The 25379-nt window shown below is 46.7% G+C and overlaps 1 protein-coding gene across 2 annotated transcripts in view; it reads left to right on the forward strand.

The window, feature by feature from the left end:
• Positions 1 to 25379, forward strand: part of LOC138503974 (spexin prohormone 2-like) — a 133261-nt gene that overhangs the window by 77012 nt on the left and 30870 nt on the right. The window contains exon 4 of one of the 2 annotated variants that reach the window (XM_069624119.1): positions 9692 to 9769. The exons of the other annotated variant lie outside the window; for it this stretch is intronic. Coding sequence (XP_069480220.1) covers positions 9692 to 9769 — 78 coding nt within the window. The remainder of the gene's footprint in view (positions 1 to 9691; positions 9770 to 25379) is intronic. 2 annotated transcript variants of the gene reach the window in all.

A 25379-nucleotide genomic window follows, 5' to 3' on the forward strand; every position in this document is an offset into this window, starting at 1 on the left:
ACATGCTTTGAACACCTTTTACGGAGGATGGCGATGGCCATTTGAGAATTGCATCGACCTTCTTTGAATCCATACGCACTCCGCTAGGTGATAATATGAATCCCAAGAATTCAACTTCAGTCACGTTGAAAACACATTTTTCCAACTTAGCGAAAAGTTTGTGTTGACGCAATCTCTCGAGGACCATTTTCACGTGTTTCCGATGTTCAGTTTCCGATGAAGAATAAACGAGGATGTCGTCAATGTAAACAACAACACACACATCTATGAGCTCTCTGAGGACATCGTTCATAAAATATTGAAAGGCGGCCGGGGCATTGCAAAGTCCGAAGGGCATGACCTGATATTCAAATAGCCCATACTTAGTGCGGAAGGCCGTCTTCCATTCATCGCCCTCTTTTACTCGTACCAAGTGGTAGGCTCCTCTAAGATCCAGCTTTGTATATATGCATGCTTTTCTGACTTGGTCCAGGAGTTCAGGGATCAAAGGTAACGGATATCTATTCTTAACAGTGATCTGGTTCAGGGCGCGATAATCTATACAAGTTCTAAGGTCCCCTTCTTTTTTTGGAACAAAGAACAAAGCTGAGGAAGCAGGGGACTTGGAAGGACGAATAAACCCATTCGCTAGGTATTGATCCAGGTATTGTCGGAGGTGAAGATTCTCAGGCTCGGTGAGGGCATAAATTCTACTACAAGGTGGAGTAGATCCAGGTATCAGGTCTATCTGGCAGTCATAAGACCTATGAGGAGGTAGAGAGTTAGCCTGATCCTTCCGGAAAACATCTTGGAATTCTAGGTATTCAGGAGGTAACTGAGGAGCCTCCGAGGAAATTGCTGCCAGTGCAACACCAGGTCGAGGGTGATAAGTGGAGACACATTCTGGAAACTGAACCGTTCTTGCTCGCCAATCGATCTGAGGATTGTGCTTCTCTAACCAAGGAATTCCTAGAATAATCTGGAACTGGGGGGCCTTGATCACATCGAACACGATCTTCTCATGGTGTCCATCTTGACTTACTAGCGTCACTTCTTGGGTGGTATGCGTTACTGGTCCGGAGGCTATCTCCGTACCATCCACCGTAGTAATGACGTCCTTTACAGCCTTTGGACAAAGAGTCAGATTCATCCTCAAAACCATTTCATGATCCACATAATTGCCGATGGCACCGCTGTCGACGTAAGCTTCAATCGCATGTAATCGATCCGGATGTTCAGGGCTAATGAGGACCATAGGTATCACGAAATGCGAGGTCACAGAACTGGTTTTAACGCTCGGCAAGAGGACCTCTATTCTTGTCGGGCGAGGTCGTTTCCCTGCTCAGAGTTTGTGACCCTGGTAACTGCAGCTCCTACTGCCTTCTTGGCTGGTTTCACAGGACAGTCTCGAAGAAAGTGCCCCGAGTTTCCGCAATAGAGGCATAATTGCAGCTGTTTTCTCCTTTCCCGCTCCTTTTGTGTTAGTGGTCCTTTCAGGCCCCCTATTTGCATGGGTTCCCCGGAGTCTACTCCTTTGGTAGGAGTTGGTGGTTTGGAAAATACTCGAGCATCAAACTTGGAACGATCGGCCTTCCTGTTCTGCAGTCTGTGGTCAATTTGAACGACTAAGTCAATATAGTCCGAACAGTCTTGCGGGGGATTCACTACTTGGGCTAACACATCGTTGAGCTCTCCACGTAGACCTCTATAAAACAGCGTAATCCTTTTGTCCTCAGGCCATCGAGTTTCCACTATCAGTCTGTTGAAAGACGCAATATAAGCCAAAAGGTCTTGATTACCCTGTCGCAATGAAAGGAGCTCATTGTCCAAGGCCTGCCCCTGTGAATGTCTTGCAAACAGTTTTTCCATACTGAGCTGAAAAGCTCGAAAATCATGGAGAACCGGATCATCTTGATTAACTAGAGGGATCGACCAGTCTGCCGCATTGCCACTAAGGTACGAAAGCATGAAAGCTACCTTAGCTTGATCAGTTGGAAAGGCTGCTGGCCGGCATAAGAAGTGCAACCGGCACTGATTAATAAATACTGCAAACCTCTTTGGGTCACCAGAAAATCGTTCGGGCGGAGCCAGAGGTACATTCCCAGGTAGGTTGATCTCCACTGGGTTCGTAGAGGATGTTGAAGGAAGATTTGCCCCTGATGCGGGTAACGGAGTTTGTCCGGCTTGTGACTGTAGCAATTGTCTAGCGAGATCGTCTGTTCGCTCCTTGGAAATAATCAGTTCCCTTCTTAGAGCATTCGTTTCCTGACGGGCTGCATGCACTTCTGCTCTTAGTTCCCCAAGTAACTGGGCTAGCTGGTCGGTATCCGAGGTTTCCATAGCGCCTGGGTGGGAGTTTTGCGATAGGCTTTGCGTTCTGTAACGCTCACCTGATTCCCGCAGAGGCGCCGGTCTTGACTGGGTGAATGCCGTATCTTCAAAGGTGATGTGTAACACACGGTTGGCTCTTTGGGCTGGACCTCTGTGCACTGTATGTCTGACTCGAAGAGTAAGATGTCTTAGGTAAGTGAACGCCGAGCTCTCCATCTGCCTCGGGGCAGGGTGCCGTAGCCAGTTTCTTCACTGGATAAGGGTGCAGGCCTCTTGACCTCAGAGGACTGCTGTCCGTCGTTAACTGCACGAACGGTAAGTTCTGGGCACTTCAAAAGTCTTAAAAGTCTTTTGTAATGATATCTCTTGTTTTGCAGGGTTCCGGCGATGGCGGATGGCGGGCTGATGAGAGTTGAGGATCGAACCCGCGTGAGGAATAGAAGCACCTGGAAGCACGTAAGTAAGCGCTTGTAGCCTGCTTCACGATGCGCACTAACTGTCCCTTTTATCTTGCAGGTACAAGTTCGGAGCTTTAGAGAAGCTGAAGGGTGCTGGAATACCCACTGGATTCGGCGTGGGAAGGAGTAATGGCACGTGAGTAATAAAGTTGCCCAATGTCTTTAAACGCACCTTCTTTTGTCTTTCAGATGCGGGATGCAGCGCCGAAGGCCTCCGGAGCGTGCGAAGAGCTGGTAAGCTTTTGTCTTTCAGATGCTGGAATGCAGTGCGAAGACCTCCGGAGCATGCGAAGAGTAGGTAAGCCTTTGTCTTTCAGATGCCGGAATGCAGCGCGAGGCGTTGGTGACAGCCGATGGACCAGGTAAGAGATGCGCTGCCACTGAAGACCGTAGTGCTAACCTGTTCTTTCTTTGTCTTTACAGGTGCTGCTGAAGACTGGATTCCAGGATGGTAAGCCTCTGTTCCCTTAGGCCCAGGATCAGAAGCAGAAGACACGATGAGCGTTCTGCTGCAGAGAATGCAGAATAACGCAAAGCAAGATTCATCCATCGGGTGTGGTTTAAATAGCCTCCTGTAGTGCTTAGGTGTCTCCTTCCACAGCCACGCCTAAGAAAAGAGTTCCTGCTTTCCAGAAGAGTTCCAGTGTTCTGAACCTAGGGAGTGGCTCCTGCCCCACCCAACAGGAAAAGTAGTCCCAAACAGAAGAGGATCAGGGGTTCAACTGGCAGGTAAGTAAGCAGCATGGTCTGCTGCAGGTAAGTCCACCCAAGCATTATGAGCCCGGCGCTTCCAGCGCTGGGACTGGGCATCTTTATGAGCCTGGTGCCACTGGCGCCAGGACAGGGTCCAAAAGGTCCCAATTGGGACTGGCTGGCACTCGGAACCGGGGTTATGGGTCTGCTTCCAAGGGAGTCGGGCAAGTCCTGATCTTTTGGAAGCAGAGATCATGACAGCGCCCCCCCACACATGCCAAAGGTTGCACTCTGGATTGGATCGCAGACCTCAATCGCCCCGTCTCTATCAGCTCCAACGCTCCCTGCCTGTTGTCTGACAATCACATTATTGACTTTGCCATCCCACTCTGCCACCACACTAAACCCTCCACCACACCACTACCACCAACCTGGGTTCGTAGCTCTCGTAAACTCACCAAGGGCCACAACCTACCATACTTCGACTTCCTCAAACAGGAGCACCTCTGCTCTCAAGATCCTAATATCCTAGCAGACCTATATATCAAAACCCTAACAACTACAGTTGATACTATCACCCTCTAGAACCCAGAAAAGCTAAACCGACAGGGTACATAAACTCCTGATTTACCCCCAACCTCTGGGAACTGTATCCCAAAAAACAGATTGCCGAAACATCCTGGAAAAAAACTCACTCAGATGCTCTAAAACTAGCTTTCATGAAGGCAGCTAAATGTTACAAACAATCAATGCCAAAGCGACCACCTATAATGCCAGAATTGCCAACGCCAAATCTGACACTAGGGAATTATTCACCATACTTAAAGAACTAGAAAACCCCTAATGCCCAATCATCCCCCCTTTTGAAAGACAAAGCATGGTGTATGTTAGGGAGAATTCTATGGCTAATTTCCCTCACCTAGTGAGTCCCCCAGCAGCTTTGCTGGATTTCTGGAGTTAATTCTTTCCACTTGGTAAGAGTGTGAGCCTTTTTCCCACTCTTACATGTGTTTTGCCATGTATCTTTCTACTGTTTGTGTGATCTTGGGCTCGGGAGCACACCACTCCATGAGACCCACTTTTTGGTGTGTGTTACACAGCACCTTCAGTGCAGTGACACAGGGTTGTCTTTTAGACTTCCCGCTGACTGTATTTTTCTGGGGCTTACTACTGTCCCCCAGAAACAGGTAAAGTTGCCATTTATGTAGTCATTTAAAAATACAGACCCAGTACACCCCATTTTACATGGAGTACTGAAAAGGGTTAATTCATATCCCTTTTTGTATGTGCCTCTCTGAGCTTTGTTTTGCTCTTTTAACATTTAGACTTGGCTGGTGGCAGTGGTATCTACCCTAACTTTTCTACCATGATTATACTATATAAACGTGGTACTATTCCAGGCTATCATATTAGCCTGGAACATAAACCCACTTGACCAAATACTCTTTCTTTTGGCTCCGGTCGGGATTATTCACCATTTCTTTTTGTTAAAGTCCTTCTTGTGTTTTACTTTGCGCGGCAAACCAAGTTTACCTTCTTTGTTCACCGTCTTTTGGCGGGCTTCTTCCAAGAAGCCCTCCTCTTGGCGCCTGGGTGTCTATGTGGGCTGTATGTGAGGGAGGGGTGTAGTCACCCCCTGCACAGGGTTTCCTTGGAAACCCAAGTCACACTTTGTCGTGATTGGCTGGGGTGGTTGTCCGGGCCGGACAACCCCCCTGCTCTGTGATTGACAGCCAGGCTGTGTGAATGGGGGATTTTTGCATAAAAGGCAGGACTCTTGGGCTGGAAGTCAGAGTTGCCACTGGAACTGCAAGGAAACTAAGAGAAGCGGAGAAGAAGACGGCTGCTGCAACTACCGAGTCCCAGTGGAGCCCTGCTGCAGTCCTGAGCTATCTACCTTTCAACGACAAGAGAAGATCCATTCCGGAGTCTTCTTCCCTTGAGCCTGGTGGGATTAACCAGCTCATCTTCCACAGCCAGAGGATCCTCTTTGTGGTCAAAATCGCTGCACACTGCTGTAGTGGTCCGGATAGCCATCTGTAGAGACTCTCCTGTTTTAAAGGAGCGCACCTTTTATTCACCGTCGCTGCTGCTGACCTCATCCCTGGGTAGTGCAGATCACTCCAGACGTCCTCCTTCTTGTCCCCACGACTGAAGCTCCAGGAACCGTGAGTCTGCAGGAAACTACCAGGAACAAATGTCGTGGAACCAGCTTCTTCAAAGAATAAGGTACTGTGTTCAGCTTCGAGGAACTAGGGTGAACCCTTTTCTCCTCATCCAAGGCTTGCCCTTGTCTTCCTTCCCTCTTATAACTTTTGCTTCCTCTTTTGACAATATCCAAGTACTCCTGGCAACCTTGAATCGTGAACTGTCTGACTGTGTGATCCTCGACAACAGGAACTCAGTTCCACTTGACACTGGCGTAGGTCTATTGACTTTTATCTTCTTGTCAGAAAGTGTTCTCTGATTCTGTCTGCCTTGACAAAAGTATTGCCTATGATTTTTGTCCCCAACTCTCTTGTGTTAGCTCAGGTGCTAAATGTGTTTTAACTCCGGTAACAATTCTTCCAGCGGGTACGCGTATCTTTAGTAAGATCGAACTGTCATTACTGTCAAAAAGTGATCGCATATGTATTCCCGGTAATGCCTTTTGTTTCATAACACTGGTCTGTCAAATCCTAAGGTACTTACCTTGAGTTGTTCTGCACAAGGAGTATTGGTTGTGTGTAGTGTATTTGAAGTGTGGTTTTAATTGAATAGAAGTGAAGTGTTTTGTGAACAGATGGTTTAAAATAAATATACTTTTACTTTTTAAGCAAAAACCTTGAGTCAGTGTTTGCTTGAGTCACATTAATTGTAGTCCTTTGCTTAATCTCTACTACTGCTCATTTGCTCTTGAGATAAGTCTGGCTGCTCCGCTACTGCTACCACTTTAACAGTGTAGTACAGGCTTGTACCAAAGGTGAACTTGTATTAGCACTTGTAGTCTTACTTGTGTGTAGTGGTCCCTAAGGGCACTGCACAGGATTCGGCCTAACAGTGTACCAACATTCAAAATGCTATGTCGCTAATAAGTGACACCCTACACAAAAGAAGTCTCGCCCAACGATCCTCCCTGAACCCCTCACAACAAGCCACTGCCAACACCAGCCTTCCAATGATTAATAGCATCAGTACCCCACTGTTCCGCTTCCAAAAAATCACCGAACTGGAAACATCATACATCTTAAAGAGTCTCAAACCATCAAGATGCAAAGGTGACGTCTCGCCAGCCACACTTATAAAAGATTGCGCTGAAACACTTATGCCTTTCATCACAACCTTCATGAATGCCTCCTTCGAGGCAGGCACTGTCCCATCCAGCCTCAAGGAGGGTTGGGTTCTGCTGTTTAAAAAAAACACACTCTTGGCCCCTGTCCTCCCTAACAACTACTGGCCAATCACCACAGTCCCCTTCTTACTAAAGATCCTGGACAGAGCAGCCTATGTCCAAATTCAGCACCACCTGGAAATCAACCACAGCCTAGGAGTTCAACAGTCTGGTTTCCGTCCAGGCCATGGCACAGAGTCAGCCCTCCTAGACCTTAAAAACCAGATTGACGAGATCGGTGATGAAGAGAAACCTGCCCTGCTACTCCTCCGAGACCTTTCCACAGCCTTCGACCTACACAACCACAAAATCCTCTGCCAGCATTTGACCACCTCCACTTCTTTCTCACCTGAAACCACGACCTGGATCGCCTCATTCTTAGAAGGTAGAGTAATGAGAGTGTCCTCTGAAAACGCAAGAGCGTCAGCAGCCCTAATTAACTGCAAAGTCCCACAGGGATCCTGCGTGTCGCTTACGCTCTATAACATATTTATCAAACCACTCTTTGACCTCCTGGACTCCCTCAGCATAGCCTACACCAACTATGCCGATGACACACAAATTCCTCTGCCCCTAACGGGATATTATCCCAATGATGCGGACACCCTGAGCAAAGCCTACGCAACCATCCAAGCCTGGATGACAACTCATGACCTCTGTCTGAATGACGAGAAGACCAAGCTCCTTCTTGTCGGAACCTCAAGATTGGTAAAAAAAAAACTTGACCCCAGATACTCTGTTTTTAACATTGATGGTACCCAGATTCCTGTCTACCCTGCAGTGAAAGCATTGGGGTATACCTCGATGCCTCCCTGTCACTGATTCGCCAAGTGAATGCTATTTCCTCGTCAGCAGCCTATACCACCAAATTGAAAAATGCTGCCAGACCTTTCCAATCCACAGATAGCTGCCTAACGATTGCACGGGCGGTGGTAGGTGCTAGGTTAGACTACTGCAGTGTACTCTTTGCTGGCAGATCTGCACACAACATACAGAAACCTCAGACAATCCAAAATAATGCCCTTCAAATGGCACTGAACATTCCCAAAACGGAACACATCTCTGCCGCCCGTAGAGCCGCACACTGGCTTCCATTCCGCCATTCCAAGAGAGGCTTATGTTCAAGACCCTCTCGATCACCTACAAATGAATCTCCAAATCTGCCCTGCCCTACCTGTCCCAAAAAATATCTAAGACCATTGTGCGCTGAGAGACTAAGCATCTTATTGGGTTTTCCTTAGGGCCCTTATAACCTGGCTGTTCACTTAATCATAAGATCCCATACCCTGCCTGTCTCACCTTCCCTTACTCCTAATGGCTACTGTCTACTTCCCTATCTGTTTCTTATCCTGCATGATACTTACTAGGGGTCTTTAACCCTCGCATGTATGTAGTTGCTACTCTCTGTCAGTAAACTATTGCCAAACGGCCATTTGTAACCTGTACTTGCGACAGCGCTTCGATGCCCCTGTGTTTTTGTGCGCTTTATAAATGGAAAAATAAATATAATAGTATGATGTTAGCATGACACCTAGCAGTCTGGCACATTAAGCATCATATTATTAACAATACCCTGGCATATCCATCAATAATAGCAATACGGCTATTCACCCAGTGACACTATTGACAACACCCTGGATTATTTCATCAAAACTCATACACACTTTGGGGCTGACTTGGCGTGTTTCATAGTTTGTTTACTTGCAGGAGCAATGGATGCAGTAAATGATAAACCACGTGGTACACTATTTAAAAGAGTGTTATTGCTACTGAGATGTTTCCCTGTGTTGTAATGGCATGCCATATCAGACCTGCTCCAGTGATGAGCCATACGCATTTATTGTGCGCCCAGTACTTCTAGCCAGAGGACATTGGATTACACATGGCGAGCTGGGCGCTATATCCCTCGGACTTATTATGAAAAAGGCACATGCCCTATATCCCTGGGACTTCCTGGCACCATTGTATCCCACAGATACAACCACTATACAGAAGCGCCCCTAGTAGTCCCCTTAAACGTGTACCCCATGCCGATGAGAAATAGTTTAAACCGTGTGATGTGCCGTGTTCATTCATCACGTTGAAAGTATCTATGCTCTCGGAATTCAGCGAAAGGGGCCTCCTAAAAGCCTACTCTGGATGATGGGCGTGTGCAACACGACCTGCGCCCGTGCGTGCTGCTTCTGTGTACTTTTGGAGACTGGGCGTCTGAAATGTTGCAATTTTTCAGGTGCTGCCCTGCAGGACTGTCTTTGAATCCTACTTTTAAAGAAATCCAATTTCTCAGTAAAATGGCGTTGTGAAAGTCACCATTTGATGCAATATGTGAAACGTAGTTTAAGCAGAAGCCCTCCACGCCCCCTCGGATGACTTTGTTATCACTCTCTTCACTTTCACCAATGCTGGCCAAATATCCACACCCCACTGCTTTGTAAGCTCCGCAGGTGTCCTTCCCACGCTGATACCTCTCGCGGCCAGCGGAAAGGAGTCCCCAGGAGAGCAGCTGCCGAGCCAGGGGGGCCGAACTCGTGCTCCGTTATCTCCTTCCTAAGCACATTTAACCGAACCTGATTTTAAGTAGAATTTAATAAGATATTCCGTGAGGGTGATTAAAATGGTGTCTAGTGACGATGATTAATGGATAGCTTTGAGCTTGTGCCAAATTAAGCAAGGCTCGAATTCTAGAAAATACGATCTGGGAACCTGAGGGCAGGCGTGAAATATGGCGCAGTCGGATTATGCAAGGTGGGTACTCATAGGTGTGCCAGAAGGCCTGTTATCCAGAACACCAAACTAGGTGTGCTTTGAGTGAATACTTACGTTAGTGAAACAGTTACTGTTAATTCAATCTTTATCACAGATGGAAGAAGATACGTATCTGATGAAGAAGAAGACTATTACAAGTTTGGCCTGGAAGAGTGGAACAGCAGTCCGGGACGTATGTTTAATCATTTCTTAAGAAAAATGTTTGTGATTGTGATAAGAGACAGACCCCGTTTTTGAATCCCTGGTGTGAAATACACTGGATCCCCTGCAGGGAAGTAGGAGACCCATAAAATCTGGGGGGGACAGGGGACGCTGTGGGGACTTTGTTTTTTTAATTTATTTATTTGTTGTGTTTTAGTCAAAGAACTCGACTTTTCACAAAATTAAAATAACAGTACGTATTACATTACATATATCATGACTGTATAAAACAAGAGAAAAGAAGAAAAGAAAACCGAAGAAAATTACGAAAAAGAAAAGCAGTCCAGTGTATAAAATCCTCCCAGCGATGGACCTTTCTAGAGATCTTTCATAATACTCTCACCTGCGCTTTAAGTGCAGATGCTTTATCGAGTTTCGCCAACCCTCCCTATCCTCTTCCACTTGAACCCTCAATGATAGAACACTTTACAGCAGTGTATGGGCTGCAATCATACCTCGGCACCAGGGTATTCACTGGATTTACATGGATAGCGGAACAAGTGCTGTTTGAATCTCGAGGCTCTGCTTTATTTTTTTCTGGGTCCCCCAAATGGCTTATGGTGGCCTCTATTAAAACTTGTCTAGAACTCATTATTCAGCTAGCGGTGGGTACCAAAAATGCAGTTGCATGCCTATCTTAAAACAAGCATTGGCAACGCCAACCGTTTGGGCTTTAATGTAGGCATGGCAAAGGCCCTTGCCAAGCATCACCATAGTGGTATTAGGTACCCACTGATGGTAGCAGCTGCAAAATGGTGCAAGTACCTGAACATTTAATAGCAGTGCCTGGCAAATGCCCAATACGTATAGACAAGCAAACACTTGCCATTGCTGGTTTTTAGCAGGACTTCAGTGAAGGAAATGCATAGTGCCAATAGAGTGATTGATGTGTTTCAAAGCGCTTCAAGGGGGGGAGGGAGCATGGGAGAAATACAGTTACATTCTTACAGGTCCTTGAAACAATTAAGAATGTGAAGAAAAACTATCATAATCAGCCTGACGACATTTCAGATAGTGCAAGTGCAATGAACAATTAAGGAGAAAAGGAGTGGATGAAGGCATCCCTGGATAAGACATTTGTATTACACCAGTAGTATTTTCCCAGCTCCAATTAAGTTATTAACTAGCCAGGGCTTTGTAGTAAGCATCCCTAAATCAGTGGCTTTATCTAAACCTGAACTGGCACTTTAGGTGACCTTTATAAATCATTCTAGCGTTTTTTTAAAGGAATAGGTTATGGCGTAAAATGAGTCTGCAGCCCGCGTGGCATCCATCCACCAAAAACCCAAGAAAGTTGCTTACATGCCCCAAATAACATGATGCTTTGTCGCAAGGCAAGATGCCACGCACCCTGGCACTAGCTCCCACTACAGGACAGGTCAGAGGTGAATATATACCTCATTTAAGGTTAGTCCTGACTTCAGACCTAGGCTGCAGGTAGGATTGAGTGAAGAGGGAGTTGATGCAGTAACAGCCTGCTGTGACTGTCTCTTCCTGGAGAGGAACCAGACAGGAGCGCAGATGACACTGGGGCAGTGGGAGAGCGCCAAGCCCGAGCTCCCACGTTCCCTCTAATAAATCCTCCCCATGCCGGCCTGCACCTGGGAGAGGGGGGCCGCTTTGTGTATTATCAGGCCCAATCAATGCGCAGACAGATATGGTGTAGTATATATATATCTGCAATTATTTCAACAAACAACTTCTAATGGTCCTCATCCAGGCTTCGTGAGCATGGACAAATCTTCCCTCTGTACCTTTCTCTACTCCACATTCTCATCTGCTGTACATCCTTTTCCCCCAAGTCCCTTCCCTGCACCCCACACCAAGTCACTCCTCTAACAGACTGCCCGCTGCACTTTCTCACTTGTCTGTACTTCTCTCTCATTTGCAAAGCCTGAAGCACCTCCTATGCCATTTCTGCCCTTCACCACTCTCCCTGTGTTCTGGTCTTTCCTGCACCCCTCTCTCCCCTGCACCCACTGGTCGCCTGTGCTGCAAACCATCCCTATTTTTCATCTGCACTCCGTTCTTGTTCCCAGCTCTCCTCTCCCTTGCTCCTCTCTTTTTCTGTCCTCTGCACCCTTTCTACCCTTTTTCACTTTACAGTCCCACACTCTACTGCACCCCAGCCCCTCGCTTCCCATTCTCCCATGGCCAGCACCCCACAACTCTCATCTACACTTACTCAGCACTTTCTCCTCAGTCTTCATAGCAACCTCGATGTCCTGGCTTACATTTCACAGGTTTTCTCTTGCACGCCGTGCATGACCAACCACTCCATATAGCTTCTCAGAATAAGCTGGAACAGGCATGCCAGATCCATGACCTTAAAAGGGCCCATTGATACCTGCAAGCATTAACTCTTAAGAAATAGTCAGGAGCTTGTATATTTGGAAGGGGGGACAGACACAGAAGTCACTAAATCCACATACTGCCGAGGCTCTACCCCCAAAATCTGATCGCACTGTGACCACTGAAGTACGCTGACAGAAACAGCCAAGCTGAATGAAACAAGGTGAAGCTTAGCCAAGACCTACAGAAGATTAGCGCTTCATTTCTTTTAAGAGATGCTCAGGATAGGCACCAACAAATGGTTCATTTTGGGCAGGGACAGAGTTCAGGTCTGTGCTGGTAATAGTTGGTTTTATGAAATATAATAACACTTTGGCCACAGTGCTTCATGCTAGATGCTTTCAGCTTCTAGGCAATGTAATAACAGCTATTATTACCCTCATTTGAACAGCACTGAATTAATGAAAGGTTAAGTGGACCCTGCTGCTGGGTTTGAACTAGTGAAATGCAGGTAGCCCTCATGTCAGAGACCAAGTTTTAGGTGTGGTACCATCCAAACTTCAAGCAGGTGTGAGATGGTGGGAAGAGGTGGAGGGGTGTGCCTTAAGTGAGGCCTACTGATATTAGAGTATACATTAAGTGTTTTCCCTTACCTACCTTAGACATTACTATGGAAAAGAGCACACATCCCACGTAGCAGCCCTTCTTGAGATTGGCTCATCCTCATTTTACTTTACATGGTTTCATGAGGATTTTGTATACAATGTCAGGCTATCTCAGGCAGTGTCTTCACTTTGCAAGCCAGGCCTGGGGTACAGGGACATCTTGGAGAAAATCCAGTCTTCGCCAGATTGTGTGATCCTGGCCGAATTGTGCGACCTTCCCCCACTGTGCATTATTTTCTATATATGTTTACTTAGGATCACCTAGAAGTCACTCAGTTGGCTGTGTACACTATAACAAAATGCTTCAATCGTAAATGTTCTAACAGAGTTTCTTGTTGCTCCATGTATGCTAAGCATGTTGAGTGAGTATAAAGAATGACAAAGTGTCACAGCAATAGATGTCACCTCCAGCTGGGGGATTGGGTCTCATTTTGGGAAGAAGTTATAGATACATAGAATTTTAAATTATTTTTGCAGAGAAACATATCAGGTGCAGTCAGCGTGATCCAACTCTAAGGAAATAAACTAGAAACAATCTCAAAGTAACCTGACGGTTTAGGGGCACTGGTATAGTGTAAGCAGCAAAAATAATTGTCACGCCCTTCTACTTAAAAAAGGCAATACATAGTATATTAAACAGTGTTGTGGCATTTGTATAGAAACTGCATGTGCATGTCAATATATACAAGCTCCTATTGTGCACCCTTGATCCTCTGCTGTATAGGTGAATGGCCTATGTATGTTTTTGTGCGGCCTTGCAAGCCCGTGTTGGCCAATGCTTGGAGCTTAAATGTGAGCCCTTGCTGCTCATCAGTAAGGAACGAACAAAGAGCCGTTCCGAAATGTGATGTTTCTCTTTGGCAGGGTCGGGAGCACACTTTCATGAATTGAAAAACATGAGGATGGCACTGGCAAGGCCTCAGATTTTTCAATTCATGAAAGTGTGGCACTGCCAACGTCTCATATACAGTTTATAAACACGCGTGGCATGTTGCAAACTGATCACGGAATCCTGGCCTCTGAACGTTTCATTGAAACATTAAGAGGCCAGGATTCTCTAATGAGTTTTGCAATGCGCATGTTTAGAAACTCTATATCTGACATTGGCACATTTAATTCACCCCAAATAAATTCACTGCCAACATCAGATATACAGTTTATAACACACGTGGCACGTTGCAAACTGATCAGGGAATCCTGGCCTCTTAATGTTTCATTAAGAGGCCAGGATTCCCTGATAAGTTTTGCAATGCGCTGCGCATGTTTAGAAACTATATCTGACATTGGCACAGCCGCACATTCCCTCCAATAAATCCAACCACTGTTGCCCTGCACCTGGGAGAAGGGGGGGGGCACTGGACTGACTTACCTTACAGTAGCTGTTGCCTGCTCAGCCTGTTCTCATTCGATAACACACACGCTGTTGGCTGTCACGAGCACAGAGTCACTGCAGCACACGTTGCTGCCTGGCTTCTCCTTCGTTCTGAAAAACGAAGGCTGAGGCTGCGCAGGCAGGGCACGTGCAGTTTGTTTGTTCCCCGGCCTGGGCACGTTCATTATGCACAGGCGCGGGGCAGCAGCAGAAGTTGCAGACAGTCAGTCTACTGTAAGCTTGCAAAAGTAAAAGACTTGTGCAAGCTTACATGACAACTACAGCCTGCACTGCAGATGCACAAATAAACTGGGAGGATAAAAGCTATTATTTTCCCCCGCTTAAAATTGTGGGGGGATTTGTCCCCCCCATTCTCCCCATGTCCTACGCCCCTGATCCCCTGAGGACAAGGGCAGTTGATATCAGGGATACGAGAAAATGGCCGCTCATGGTCTCGCAAGCTTCTAGATTGTGCACCTTTCTTTAAAATGAGCGCTAGGGTGGGGGTGGGGCCAAAGCATTTCCCACTGGCAATTCATTGCAGTGCTAAAATAAATCAGCTGACATAGAAATTGTGGCTCTTTTAACATTTCATTCTTATAGCTGACAACATAAAATGCCCTTTACACACAACCTCTGTGAGTGTGTAGTTTCAGAAAAAGCCTTGGGGCCTTGTGTTTTTCAAAAGGGACTCCTATTATTGTGGGCAACTACCATGAAATCCATTAGAAGAAAGAAGAGCAGCTGCGTTCTCGCAAATGGTTATGATTAACTACTAAAGGTTTATAAATGATAGTACTCAAATGTACAACATTCAAGGTCCATAAGTGTTGATTCAATCTTTAAACAACAAATTGGCCTCATTACGAGTTTGGCAGGTGATTTTGCAGTAAATATGCCCAATTACTACCAAACTCGATTATTGTTATCTCCATCCACTTAGTCCCATGAATATACCACGGGATTACATGTGGTGATAGGGCAGTGTAAATCCCCACTTTTAGACTCCATAGGGCTCCACAGGGTTTTCGGCAGAATTACAGCTGGCGGTGCTCATTTTTGGCAGTAAGTGACAGAGTGACCTCCAGATTTTTGATGGAGATAAATCCTCCACTTCATTGCCAAACTTGTAGTCCAGTGGTGCAGTAATGCAGCAGTACTGGAATTACTGCTGCTTTACCCCCATGTTTACCCACACCGCTATATTTGTGATGAGGCCTATTGTGTTCATCAAACATGACTCAGACATGATGCATTTCGGATATCTGATCCATCATCAGGACAAAATCTGTAAAAAAACATACATAAACAAAATTAACAAGTGATCCCTCAGTGGTCTAAACAAACATAAAACATTGGCCTCATTATGTGTTTGGTGGTATCTCAGCGGTAACTCCACCAAGATACCACCAAATGGATTTACTGTTACCACCTCGTGGTCTTCTGGAATTACCACCAGATTAGAAGTGGCGGTATGGCAGTTATTGTCCCCATTTATGAAGTCCACGGGACTCCTTGAGGATTTTGGTGTAATTACTTTATGGCAGTAAGGTGTTTTTTTTTTCTCCACCTTACCTGCAAACCCACAGTTTGGTGGTGTGATAATGTGGCCTTGTAATGTGTAACTCCAATACCACTACATTGCCACTGTTTTTGGTCACACCACCAAACTTGAGGCCCTATATAGTATTTACAAAATTACATAATGTTCTCTAACAATTACCTGTCATATTTTACAAGGAAGACAAACAACCCCTGTGTGATAAAAATAATTGTAATAGTAATATATCAAAATGTTAGTGGCAAGCACAATGTGGCTCCACATATACCAACAAAAAAGGAAAAAAAAGAAAACATAGTACCTCTACTGCTTGCATGAAACCAAAACAGGGCTTTATTAACTACAAAATTAACTATTGTTTAGTGTGGTGTCTTGCTTTCAAATTTGATTTGAAGACTGCAAAAGGGTATCACTTACCAAATCTGGCCTGCAGAGACACCTACTGGATCGACAGATTGGACTCTGTTACCCCGGAGGAATGAACAAGGAATGTCATTAGGCTTGTTTTCTGTCACTCGGTTTGTTTGTTTGTTTGTTTGTTTGTTTGCTCTAGCTTTTTTATTGACATAGATGTTTACCGTAAGGCTTTATAACTGTATGTACTACAAGCAAGTTCAGTATACATTTCACAATGTACTATTATTCTTTTACATTGGTTTATTTTGCCACCACAGGAACTCTAATACATTTCAGGCTTGTGTTTCTTTCTCACTTGTTTACGGTTTTCTATGAGTTTTGCATATACTGTGTCATTACATGACTTGGTTATTTCTCTGTATCAGAATCTTTGTGAGCAAGTGCCTGAGACTAAAGGGGATGATACTCAATAGGGACAGGTATGCTCTTGTGGTTTGTGTATTTGGCAGCACTTTTTATAGTGTAATATTTTTATTTTGATTCAGGGGTTTTCTATTTCTACATAATATCATGTGCATTCATTTCCATTGTTCTAACATATTGTTTTTCCTTCCTTTTTTCTGTTTTTCCTTTTATAATTTTTCATGTATATTGTAGAGATGCCCTGAAGAAGGATAGGCAGCTTTCTGAAATACATTGCCCATGTTCTCTGTTTTCCTCTGTTTGACTATTGTACCATGTTGTATTTGACCAATACAATCAATTTAGCATTTTATGATTTCTGAGTCTTCTTGTAGCGGAACCTTTGTTAAAAACATGAACAGATTACAAATTATACAGAACAACGCACTAAAAGCAGCACTCAGTATCCCCAGGAGGGAGCACATCTCCCAAGCAAGACAAAAAGCGCCCAGGCTCCCAGTCAAAGAGAGCATCTTGCTTAAGACTCTCACTATCACCCATAGATGCCTATCCCAATCTGCTCCAACCTATCTAGCTGAACGCATACACCAAGTGCAGGCACTCAGACCAAAACGAGACATGTACACACACACACTCTCAATTCCTTCCTTCAACAGAACCAAAGCCGGTGGGTCGGGTTTTTAAGTCCTAGCACCAAAATCTCGGAACTATCTACCACCAAAATTGAGATCTGAAACATCACTCTTGGCCTTCAGAAAAGCACTGAAGACCACTTTATTCAAATAAGTTCTTTCCTGCTCCACTGTTCCCATGTAACTTTGGAACACTAATAATGTCCTTAACCAATCCTTTTACTGTTTCCTCAATATTGTACCTATGCCAACGCCAATATTGTGCCATGTCAAGTGAGCCCTTTGTGACAGCGCCAGGATGCTCAAGGGCAGTTGTGCGCTTAAAAAATGCAAATAAATAAATAAATTAAATAATCAGCATTATAGTGCAGCCATTCTGAACATTATTTGTGAGCACATGGCATTGAGGCTGTTTGCTTCAATCACTTGTCCTGGTTCCCTATTGACCCGAGGGTGCTAGTTGGGTTGCTGCAGTGCTCCTAAGACTTTGGGTTTAGTGTATTTAAATAATAACTACACATTGAGAAATTGTAGTTCATCCTGAACCCCGTCAATGAGAAGCTTGCTCGCAATCAGTAGTCGAAGTGGGCAGGAACGGTTGGGAGCGGTGCGCCTCTACTTTTTAATATTAGGTTTTACTGTTGCTATACTTTTGTTAGTTTTTAAATAGGTTCCAGATGGTTTTGTTTCATAATAAAAGTGTAGGAAGAAGTTGAAACGTGCCCTTCAGTGCATTGCACTGAACGTTCCCTTAAACAGCAGGTGCTTTTGTTTAAGGGCTTGTATTGCGTCTGGGAGGGGATGTGGTTATGGGCTCAGTGGAGAGCGGGGACAGGCCAGCAGGGAACATAGTTCCACTACTTCTTTTCGTCTCTGGAGGATAGCTCCGAGGAAACATGCTTGCCTTGGAAGCAAGACGACGCGGAGCGACACGCGTTCGAACCCCGGGTCCGCACTTAGAAACCTCTGGGTATTAAGTGTGTTATAAATAACCAATCATATCATATATCATATACACTTCGATCACTGCCTGCTTGCAATGAGTGCAAGGCTTCTGTGGTTCTCCCACTTACGAGTCCATTTACAATTGTAGCAAAGTACAAAAGAAAGGGCAACCAAGAAGGTGGTGCTGGGGATGGAAAATGGTCAGTGAGCATGGACAGAGGCAACTTGAGCAAAAGGCAGCACAGAGAGGAAGGAGAGGTCAGACCCAGGGATGGAAAGAGGACAGAAGGAAATAGGAGACGTCAACAAGGAGAAATAACTAAGGAGAAAACAAGAGGAGAAACCAGCAAAACGAGGCGGAGGAATTAAGACATTGCGAAGGAGGCATAAGAGAAACCCGTGTTGTGAAAGAAAGGAGGAAAGGTGGCAGAGTAACACGCTGATGAATAAGAGGAGACGTGCTAGGAACAATCAGAGACGGAGAGTCATGTGGGGAGGGCAGACACCAATACAAAGTGAAAGCAGAGTGAAAGAAAAACAGCCAGAGAGTGCAGGGAGAAGATTAAGTGGTGCAAAGGAGAGAGAGAAAAATAGGTGGAGGAGCATTTAAGAGAGGAAGGAGAATACAAGTAAAAAAAGTACTCAGAGGAAGAATGGAGGTGCTGAGCACCTCAAGACCTGGGCTTAAAGGTGATCTTAAGCCGCTGGAAATGGACAATATCAAGGGCCTGAGATACACGGGAGATAGGAGTCCAGTGTTGGTGGTGACCTCTTGTCCAGTCGTAAGTTTAGGTCGACCGTTTCCGAGACTGAATAGGAGATGATCATTTGAAGTATGCTGACATCCAACTATTTGAGCAATGTTTGATGCCTGAACCCTGTCAGATAACTCAAGGTACCAGAGTCCAGGAAGACAGATGCATGACCCTGAAAACTCCCGCACCAGCCACAAAAGATACAGAGTCCAGAAAGAAGTGTTAGGAACATTATACAATTCTAGAGACTGCACGACTGTTTGGTTTACACAGAAAGGTGATCCTAAATCAAGGGACAGAGGGAAGAACTGAGGAATATGATCCTAAAGGTTGTGAAAGACCTAGGAGGATCCCCAAATGATTTGCCAAACATTATAGCCCTATCGCTGTTTGTTTTACTAACCATAATCCCTTTGGTAACAAGAAAATTGCAACTAGAAAATGGTCCTCATTCTGAGTTTGGCGGTAGCCGTGCCGGTAAAACCGGCATGGCTGCCGCCAAACTCGTGAAATTACCGGCATACGGCAATGGGGACGTACGGGGTCATTCCGACCCCGGTGGACCCAGTCCGACCCTATTGCCGGGTGCCGGTATTCATTACTCCCCATGCCCATTGAGCCCCACAGGGCTCAATGGGAATGGAGAGGTCGGATGCACCGGCACCATTCATGAATGGTGCCGGTGCATCTGACGAGTTGTGCTCGTGGGTTCCACTCAGCCCGCCAGGTCAGACCTCGTAGTTTGCCAGGCCGGTAGTAACAGCGCCGGTAGTTTACCATGCCATTACTACCAGACCGGCAAACTTATAATGAGACCCAATGTCAGCCTAGATAGAGATAGTCTGGCTGCCAAACCTGTCACATTTAAAACATGGATTTCAGAGTAGGGTCCTGGAAGAGGCATGAGTTAGGTGTCCAGGGGCACAGTGGTAACATGCATTCCTCTAAAATTATGGTCCACTATCAACATGTGAGAATCATGGATCAGCTACAACCGCTTAAACATTATCCATATGTGAGCAGGATGCGGCAAGTGGCATTTGGGAGAGGTCTGGGGGCTAGAGGGGTGAAATGTGAGGTACTTTATATGTAGAGGATAGGGCAATTTCAAACGCCAAATTCAGGGCTGCTCATCCCCTGGTCCACCTGAACTTCCGAGAATTGACCACACTGATGGCGGGAGTTAGAGAGGCCTGGGGGCTGTCCTGGGAAAGCTGCGTACTCACGGGATGAATGTGACTATCATGCAGTTGGTAGATGGGGGAAAGTGTGTCAGAAGTGTATGCGGCTAACCAAGAGGAATGTGACACTGCAGCGGTTGGTCATGGATGACGAATGGGTAAAGGCTCTTGAACATACGAAACAAGGGTCTCAGAATGCTAAATCCCAGAGGGCATATATCACGCCGCTGAGGGTAGCTAAGATGGTGGAGGAGGTGGACCCAGTTTGTTGGAGATGTAGGAAGGGGGTTGGGACTTTCTTGCACATGTGGGCAAGTGCGAGCGGGTGGTGGGTTTCTCGGGCAAAATTTGCTCTGAACTGTCTGCACTAATTAGGATATGCGTGCAAGCCACGATCAAACACTGTCTGCTGGGGTTAATGCCTGTAGCGAAGGGCAAGTGTCGGAAGGGGCTGGCCAGAGCTCTGGCACTGGGCCTTATGTTGGCCAGGACGATGATCGCTATGACCCGGAAGGCACATGATAGCCCCAAGATGGGTGATTGGCGCAGGATCTGGCATAAGTGGGTGAAAGTCGAGATGGATGTGAGTGCTCAGCTGTGACAGGGGAAGGAATGCAGTAATATGGGACAAACTGGAAATGAACCCAGACTTGAACGGACCGGCGGTTGGTGACGTTGATGTTCGAGGTGGACACATGGTGAAGCGAGGGGTCAAGAGTGTAAGAAGGGCTGTTTAATCTCAGAAATATATTGCCCTGTGGTATTGTCTTTATTGACTGAGGGCATGGCGGAAGTGGGGGTTGTAGAAAAGTATTCTCCATGTATGACAAGTGTCTGAGTTTTGGAAAATTCAATTTAAAGATATTTCTTTTAAAACATTATCCATATGCTCACTGTTAGCCACTGGAGGGGAGTGAAGTGAAGTGAAGGTGATCAAATTTGCCATCTTTCAACATTAATGTAAGGGTAAGCTTCTTAAGCAGACCCAGATGTGTGCTTGTACCATAGTGTTGCCTCGCAGACACAAAGGCATTCATCGACATTGGGTTTACTCACTTTAGGCAAGATTAAACTAAACTGAAATGCAGCCGCAGACTCCCCTAACAAAAGTACTCTTGGATGCTGCACACCGACCAAGACATGCACATGGGCATGTAGGCGGTGTGTGATGCCCGAAGAACAACAGGGAGTACGTGGATGGGGCATGAACTGATTGCAATGGAAGGGGACACTGATGCAGGCATGGTATGCAGGGTTCAGGGGCATACTGGGTTGTAGATGGGACTCAGGGATGAATGGGGAAAGCTGGGTGTTATGGTGGAGAACCCACATAGATCCGGGGGGAGGTGAGGAAGCAGATGTTGTGTGGGGTTACAATGTGCAGTGACAGTTGTGTGGGGTGGGGGTGATAGGAGGGATGCTGAGGTCTGAGGGGGAGAGTAAGGTATTTGGGCAGAAACCACTCCTAAGTCAGGTTTTCACAGTGAGAACCTCGCTCAGTAGGAATTCGGCCAAGGAATATAGATCCATTGACACTATCTGGTTAGGAAAAGACACAAGAGCTATAGTGCATCTAAGCACTTTAGAAAAGAAGGAACTCATGCACTCAATCACATAGCTCCATTCCATGGAAAGTTTGGCATTAGCTGGTTGTCCAAATTACTGGAAACAGAACAACAATCCCGCCAGATCCCTAAACAGAATGGCCAGAAACCTTTATCACCAAAACCTAGTTATCTTGGGCTATTTTCCCCTAGAGAAGACTGGTAGATGCCAGTGATGCTGAGCAGAGAGCATTCTCATTACTAATAATGCACAGAAGCGTAGATGGTTCTATATCGTTCTGGTAAAACAAAGGAATTCCTCAGAGATATGGGGAGGAAAGATGCAAAATGACCATACTTACTAGTTAGACAAACTGTATGGAGTAGGTGGGCATACGCTAGTGAATAATACTTTAGATAATTCTTTCTGACATTAATTTAATTCATTCAAAGGAGCTCCTTGGCATAAAAGGATCCTATGACACAAGGATCAAAATGTGTAGTCAAGAAACACTGAGTGTTCCCACTCAGTGGGACGAGTGCTCACAATATGCTCTTCAAATACAGCTGTGATTTTTAGATATGGATTACTTTCTAATTAAACAAAAAATCATTAGAGTGTAAACAATTGATGCGTTGACTCTTCAATAAAAAGTGCCCACATCTCTGTTTAATTCTCTTTAGAGGCAATAGCAGTCTTGACAGTGGCCCTCATTACGACCCTTGCGGAAATCGACCGACCGGACCGCCATAGCGTAAATAGCGTTTCCGCCATTGCACGACGGAGCAAAGTGCGGCTCATTCCGACCCATCGGGCACGAGCACCACGCCATGGCGGAAGTGCAAAGTCCGCGATGGCGGAAATGACCCCAAAACGGCCCACACCGTCGCCGTACGGCGCCCTAGGTGCAATTCCGCCACCCATCTTAGCGGTCACCGCAATGAGCGGCAACCGGAAAGTACGGTGACCGGAAATATACGGAAACGGAAGTAAAAACATGGTCCCGGAACGGGAAACATCACGCCGTACACCTATAAAAACACTATTTCCACACAACCATTAAAAACACTACCCTGAGACACATCCCAACCCGTCAGCCACCCTAGTGAAACCAAGAACAATGGGAAAAGTAGCGAAGAAAGCGTGCGACCGCAAGCGGCAGGTCCACTTCTCCCGTGAGGAACTCACCGTGCTCACAGAGACCCTCCAGGAGAATGCTGCCACCGTCTTCTCCACGCAAATGACCAGGACGGCACTTGCGAACAAGAAGGCCATATGGGCCCTGGTGGCACAGCGGGTAAGTGCGGTGGGGACCGCACCCCGCAACCCACAGCAATGCAGAAAGCGATGGGACGACCTGCGGATCCGCGTCCGTAGCATACTTTCTGCCAACCGCAACATTGCCACAGCTACCGGTGGGGGATCGGAATCACCCATCAAGTTGACCCCCTGGGAAGAAATCTGTGCCTCCACCATTGGAATGGAGAGTATAGAGGGAGTCGGAGGGATGGAGAAAGGAGTGCAGACAACCGAAGAATCAGGTAGGTGCCCCAAATAAAACAATGCCATAACCACAATGTCCAATCATGTGAAGTACCACGTGTCCACATAGTGCAACAGTAACACATGTCCAGGAGAACGGCCACATGCATAGGCCTGATAGCACACTTTAAAAGTCACATTAAATACATAAATAATTAAAAATCCTAAAAGCACCCTCTACACGTGCAGCAGGCACACCCTAACTGCAGGCTGCAAAACAACTGCACCCTCACTCCACACACAAATGAAACCACCTCCAAGGCCCCAACCCAAATCACCCTCAGGTACCACCCCAATGCATGTGATACATTGCCATTCCAATTTCCACAGACCCATTAATAACGCTCGCCCTCCTTTACTCCACCACAGGGTCCGATTCAAACGACGAGCTCCAGGACACCCCTACCAGCACACCTGCAAAGAGGGCCAAGACCAACGGCCAAAGACCCTCCACCTCAGCTGCACGCATCAAGACACGGCAGCAGCACAAATCGAGTGGCAGCACACAGGAGGGAACTCCAACAGGCACCCCAGCAGCCAGCATGCCCACAACAGCACCACCACAGGTCCCCCCAATGGATGCCACAGTAGGCACTGCTTCTGGTGGCAGCAGCACCATAGGTGACACTGCATTAATGGCAGCATGCTCCGACACAGAAAACGGGGATGTCGAAGTTAGATCCATCCATGACCTGTCTCAATCCCCCTGTCTGTTTCATCCCGTACACCATGAGGATACCACGCAGGGGCACCCACAAGACGACGACTGGCCATCCCCCACAAGCCCTGTGGCAAGGCAACATGAGGTGAGCAGCCCCTCTGTGACACCACCGCAAATGGCCATGGCACAGCAGAGGCAACAGTCCCTCGACCAGGTGATCGTGCAACAGCAGCAACTGGCCACGCTCCTCAAGGACCATGCTGATGAATGTGGGGGTACTAAGGCAGCCATAGAAACATCAACTGAGACACTTAGGGCAGAAATGGAGAGAAGTACAGAGACACTAAGGGCACAAATGGAGAGAAGCACCGAGAGCCTGAGAGTACAAATGGAGAGAAGCACCGAGAGCCTGAGGGGGGAACTGCATGCGACGTCCAAAGACGTATGTGCTGAACTTGCCGCTGTGCGCCGTGTGCTCACTGAGCTCTCACAAACCCTTAGGGACATGCATGGACGTGAGCAGGCAGAGACATCATCCGTTGCAAGTTCCGTCCAGGGCAGCCCCCAACGTAGATCTGGGATTAACCTGCGCTCCACAGGCAGGGGTGCCCCTGATACCCGGAGAGGGGGCTTGCAATAGCGACTGCCCACTGACAATGAGCATCTTTGGACACTGGTGTTCGGGGGGGAGGTAGGAGGGTGGAGGGGGTGTGTTGGGCTTACTTGGGTGGCGGGTCGATAGGGTGTTTAACATGATATCACATATGCCATGAACAATGCACGATCATACAATGAGATGCGTGGACATTGATCTTTGTGTACGAGGCCTTTATAGGCGTACAGTCCATATAGTGCATGTTCCAGACACACACAGTGCCACAAGTCCCGTGTCCATGTGTCAGCCACCAGGCGTGAGTGCTAGAAGCATGCATCTATGATATGCTGACGAATGTCACGGCCCTCCTGTGCCTCGCAGACTCCTTGAGGTGCTGCCACATCCCCACCCTCATCATGACCATCTTCAGGTGCTTGCAGTTCTGCGTCAGGGGGCATGGGCACATTTCTACGTACGCACATGTTGTGTAGCATGACACATGCCATGACCATCTTTGCAACCTTCTCATGGCGGTACAGGAGTGCCCCGCCAGACCTGCTGAGGCAGCGGAAACGAGTCTTCAGTAGGCCGAATGCCTGTTCAATGACTACACGGGTACGTGAGTGGGCATGGTTGTAGTCCTCCTCATGCTGGTCCCGTCCGTGGGTTGCGGACTGGTGTAAGGAGCCATCTCTTCAGTGGATACCCGGCATCACCTGTATGTGGACAATGAAGGTATTTTGAGGAATGCCATTGCTACGTACGCACCCCCCCCTCCTGCCAGGTCATTGCCGCATCACATACCCCACACTATCATGCTTGAAATGAGACTCACCGAGTAGCCAGGATCTGTTCCCTGCGTGTCGCTCCATGTAGCGTGGTATAGTAGAGTTCCTCAAGACCATAGAATCATGGGTTGATCCTGGGAATCGGGCACAACAATGTGTAATGATCCTGTTGGAGTCACACACCATTTGTACATTCAGGGAATGAAATTGTTTTCGGTTGCGGTACTGGGCCTCCATGGCATGTGGGACAACCAATTCCACATGGGT

The sequence above is a fragment of the Ambystoma mexicanum genome, chromosome 11 (assembly GCF_040938575.1).
Source record: "Ambystoma mexicanum isolate Mex_15411 chromosome 11, UKY_AmexF1_1, whole genome shotgun sequence".
Classification (NCBI taxonomy): Eukaryota; Metazoa; Chordata; class Amphibia; order Caudata; family Ambystomatidae; genus Ambystoma; species Ambystoma mexicanum.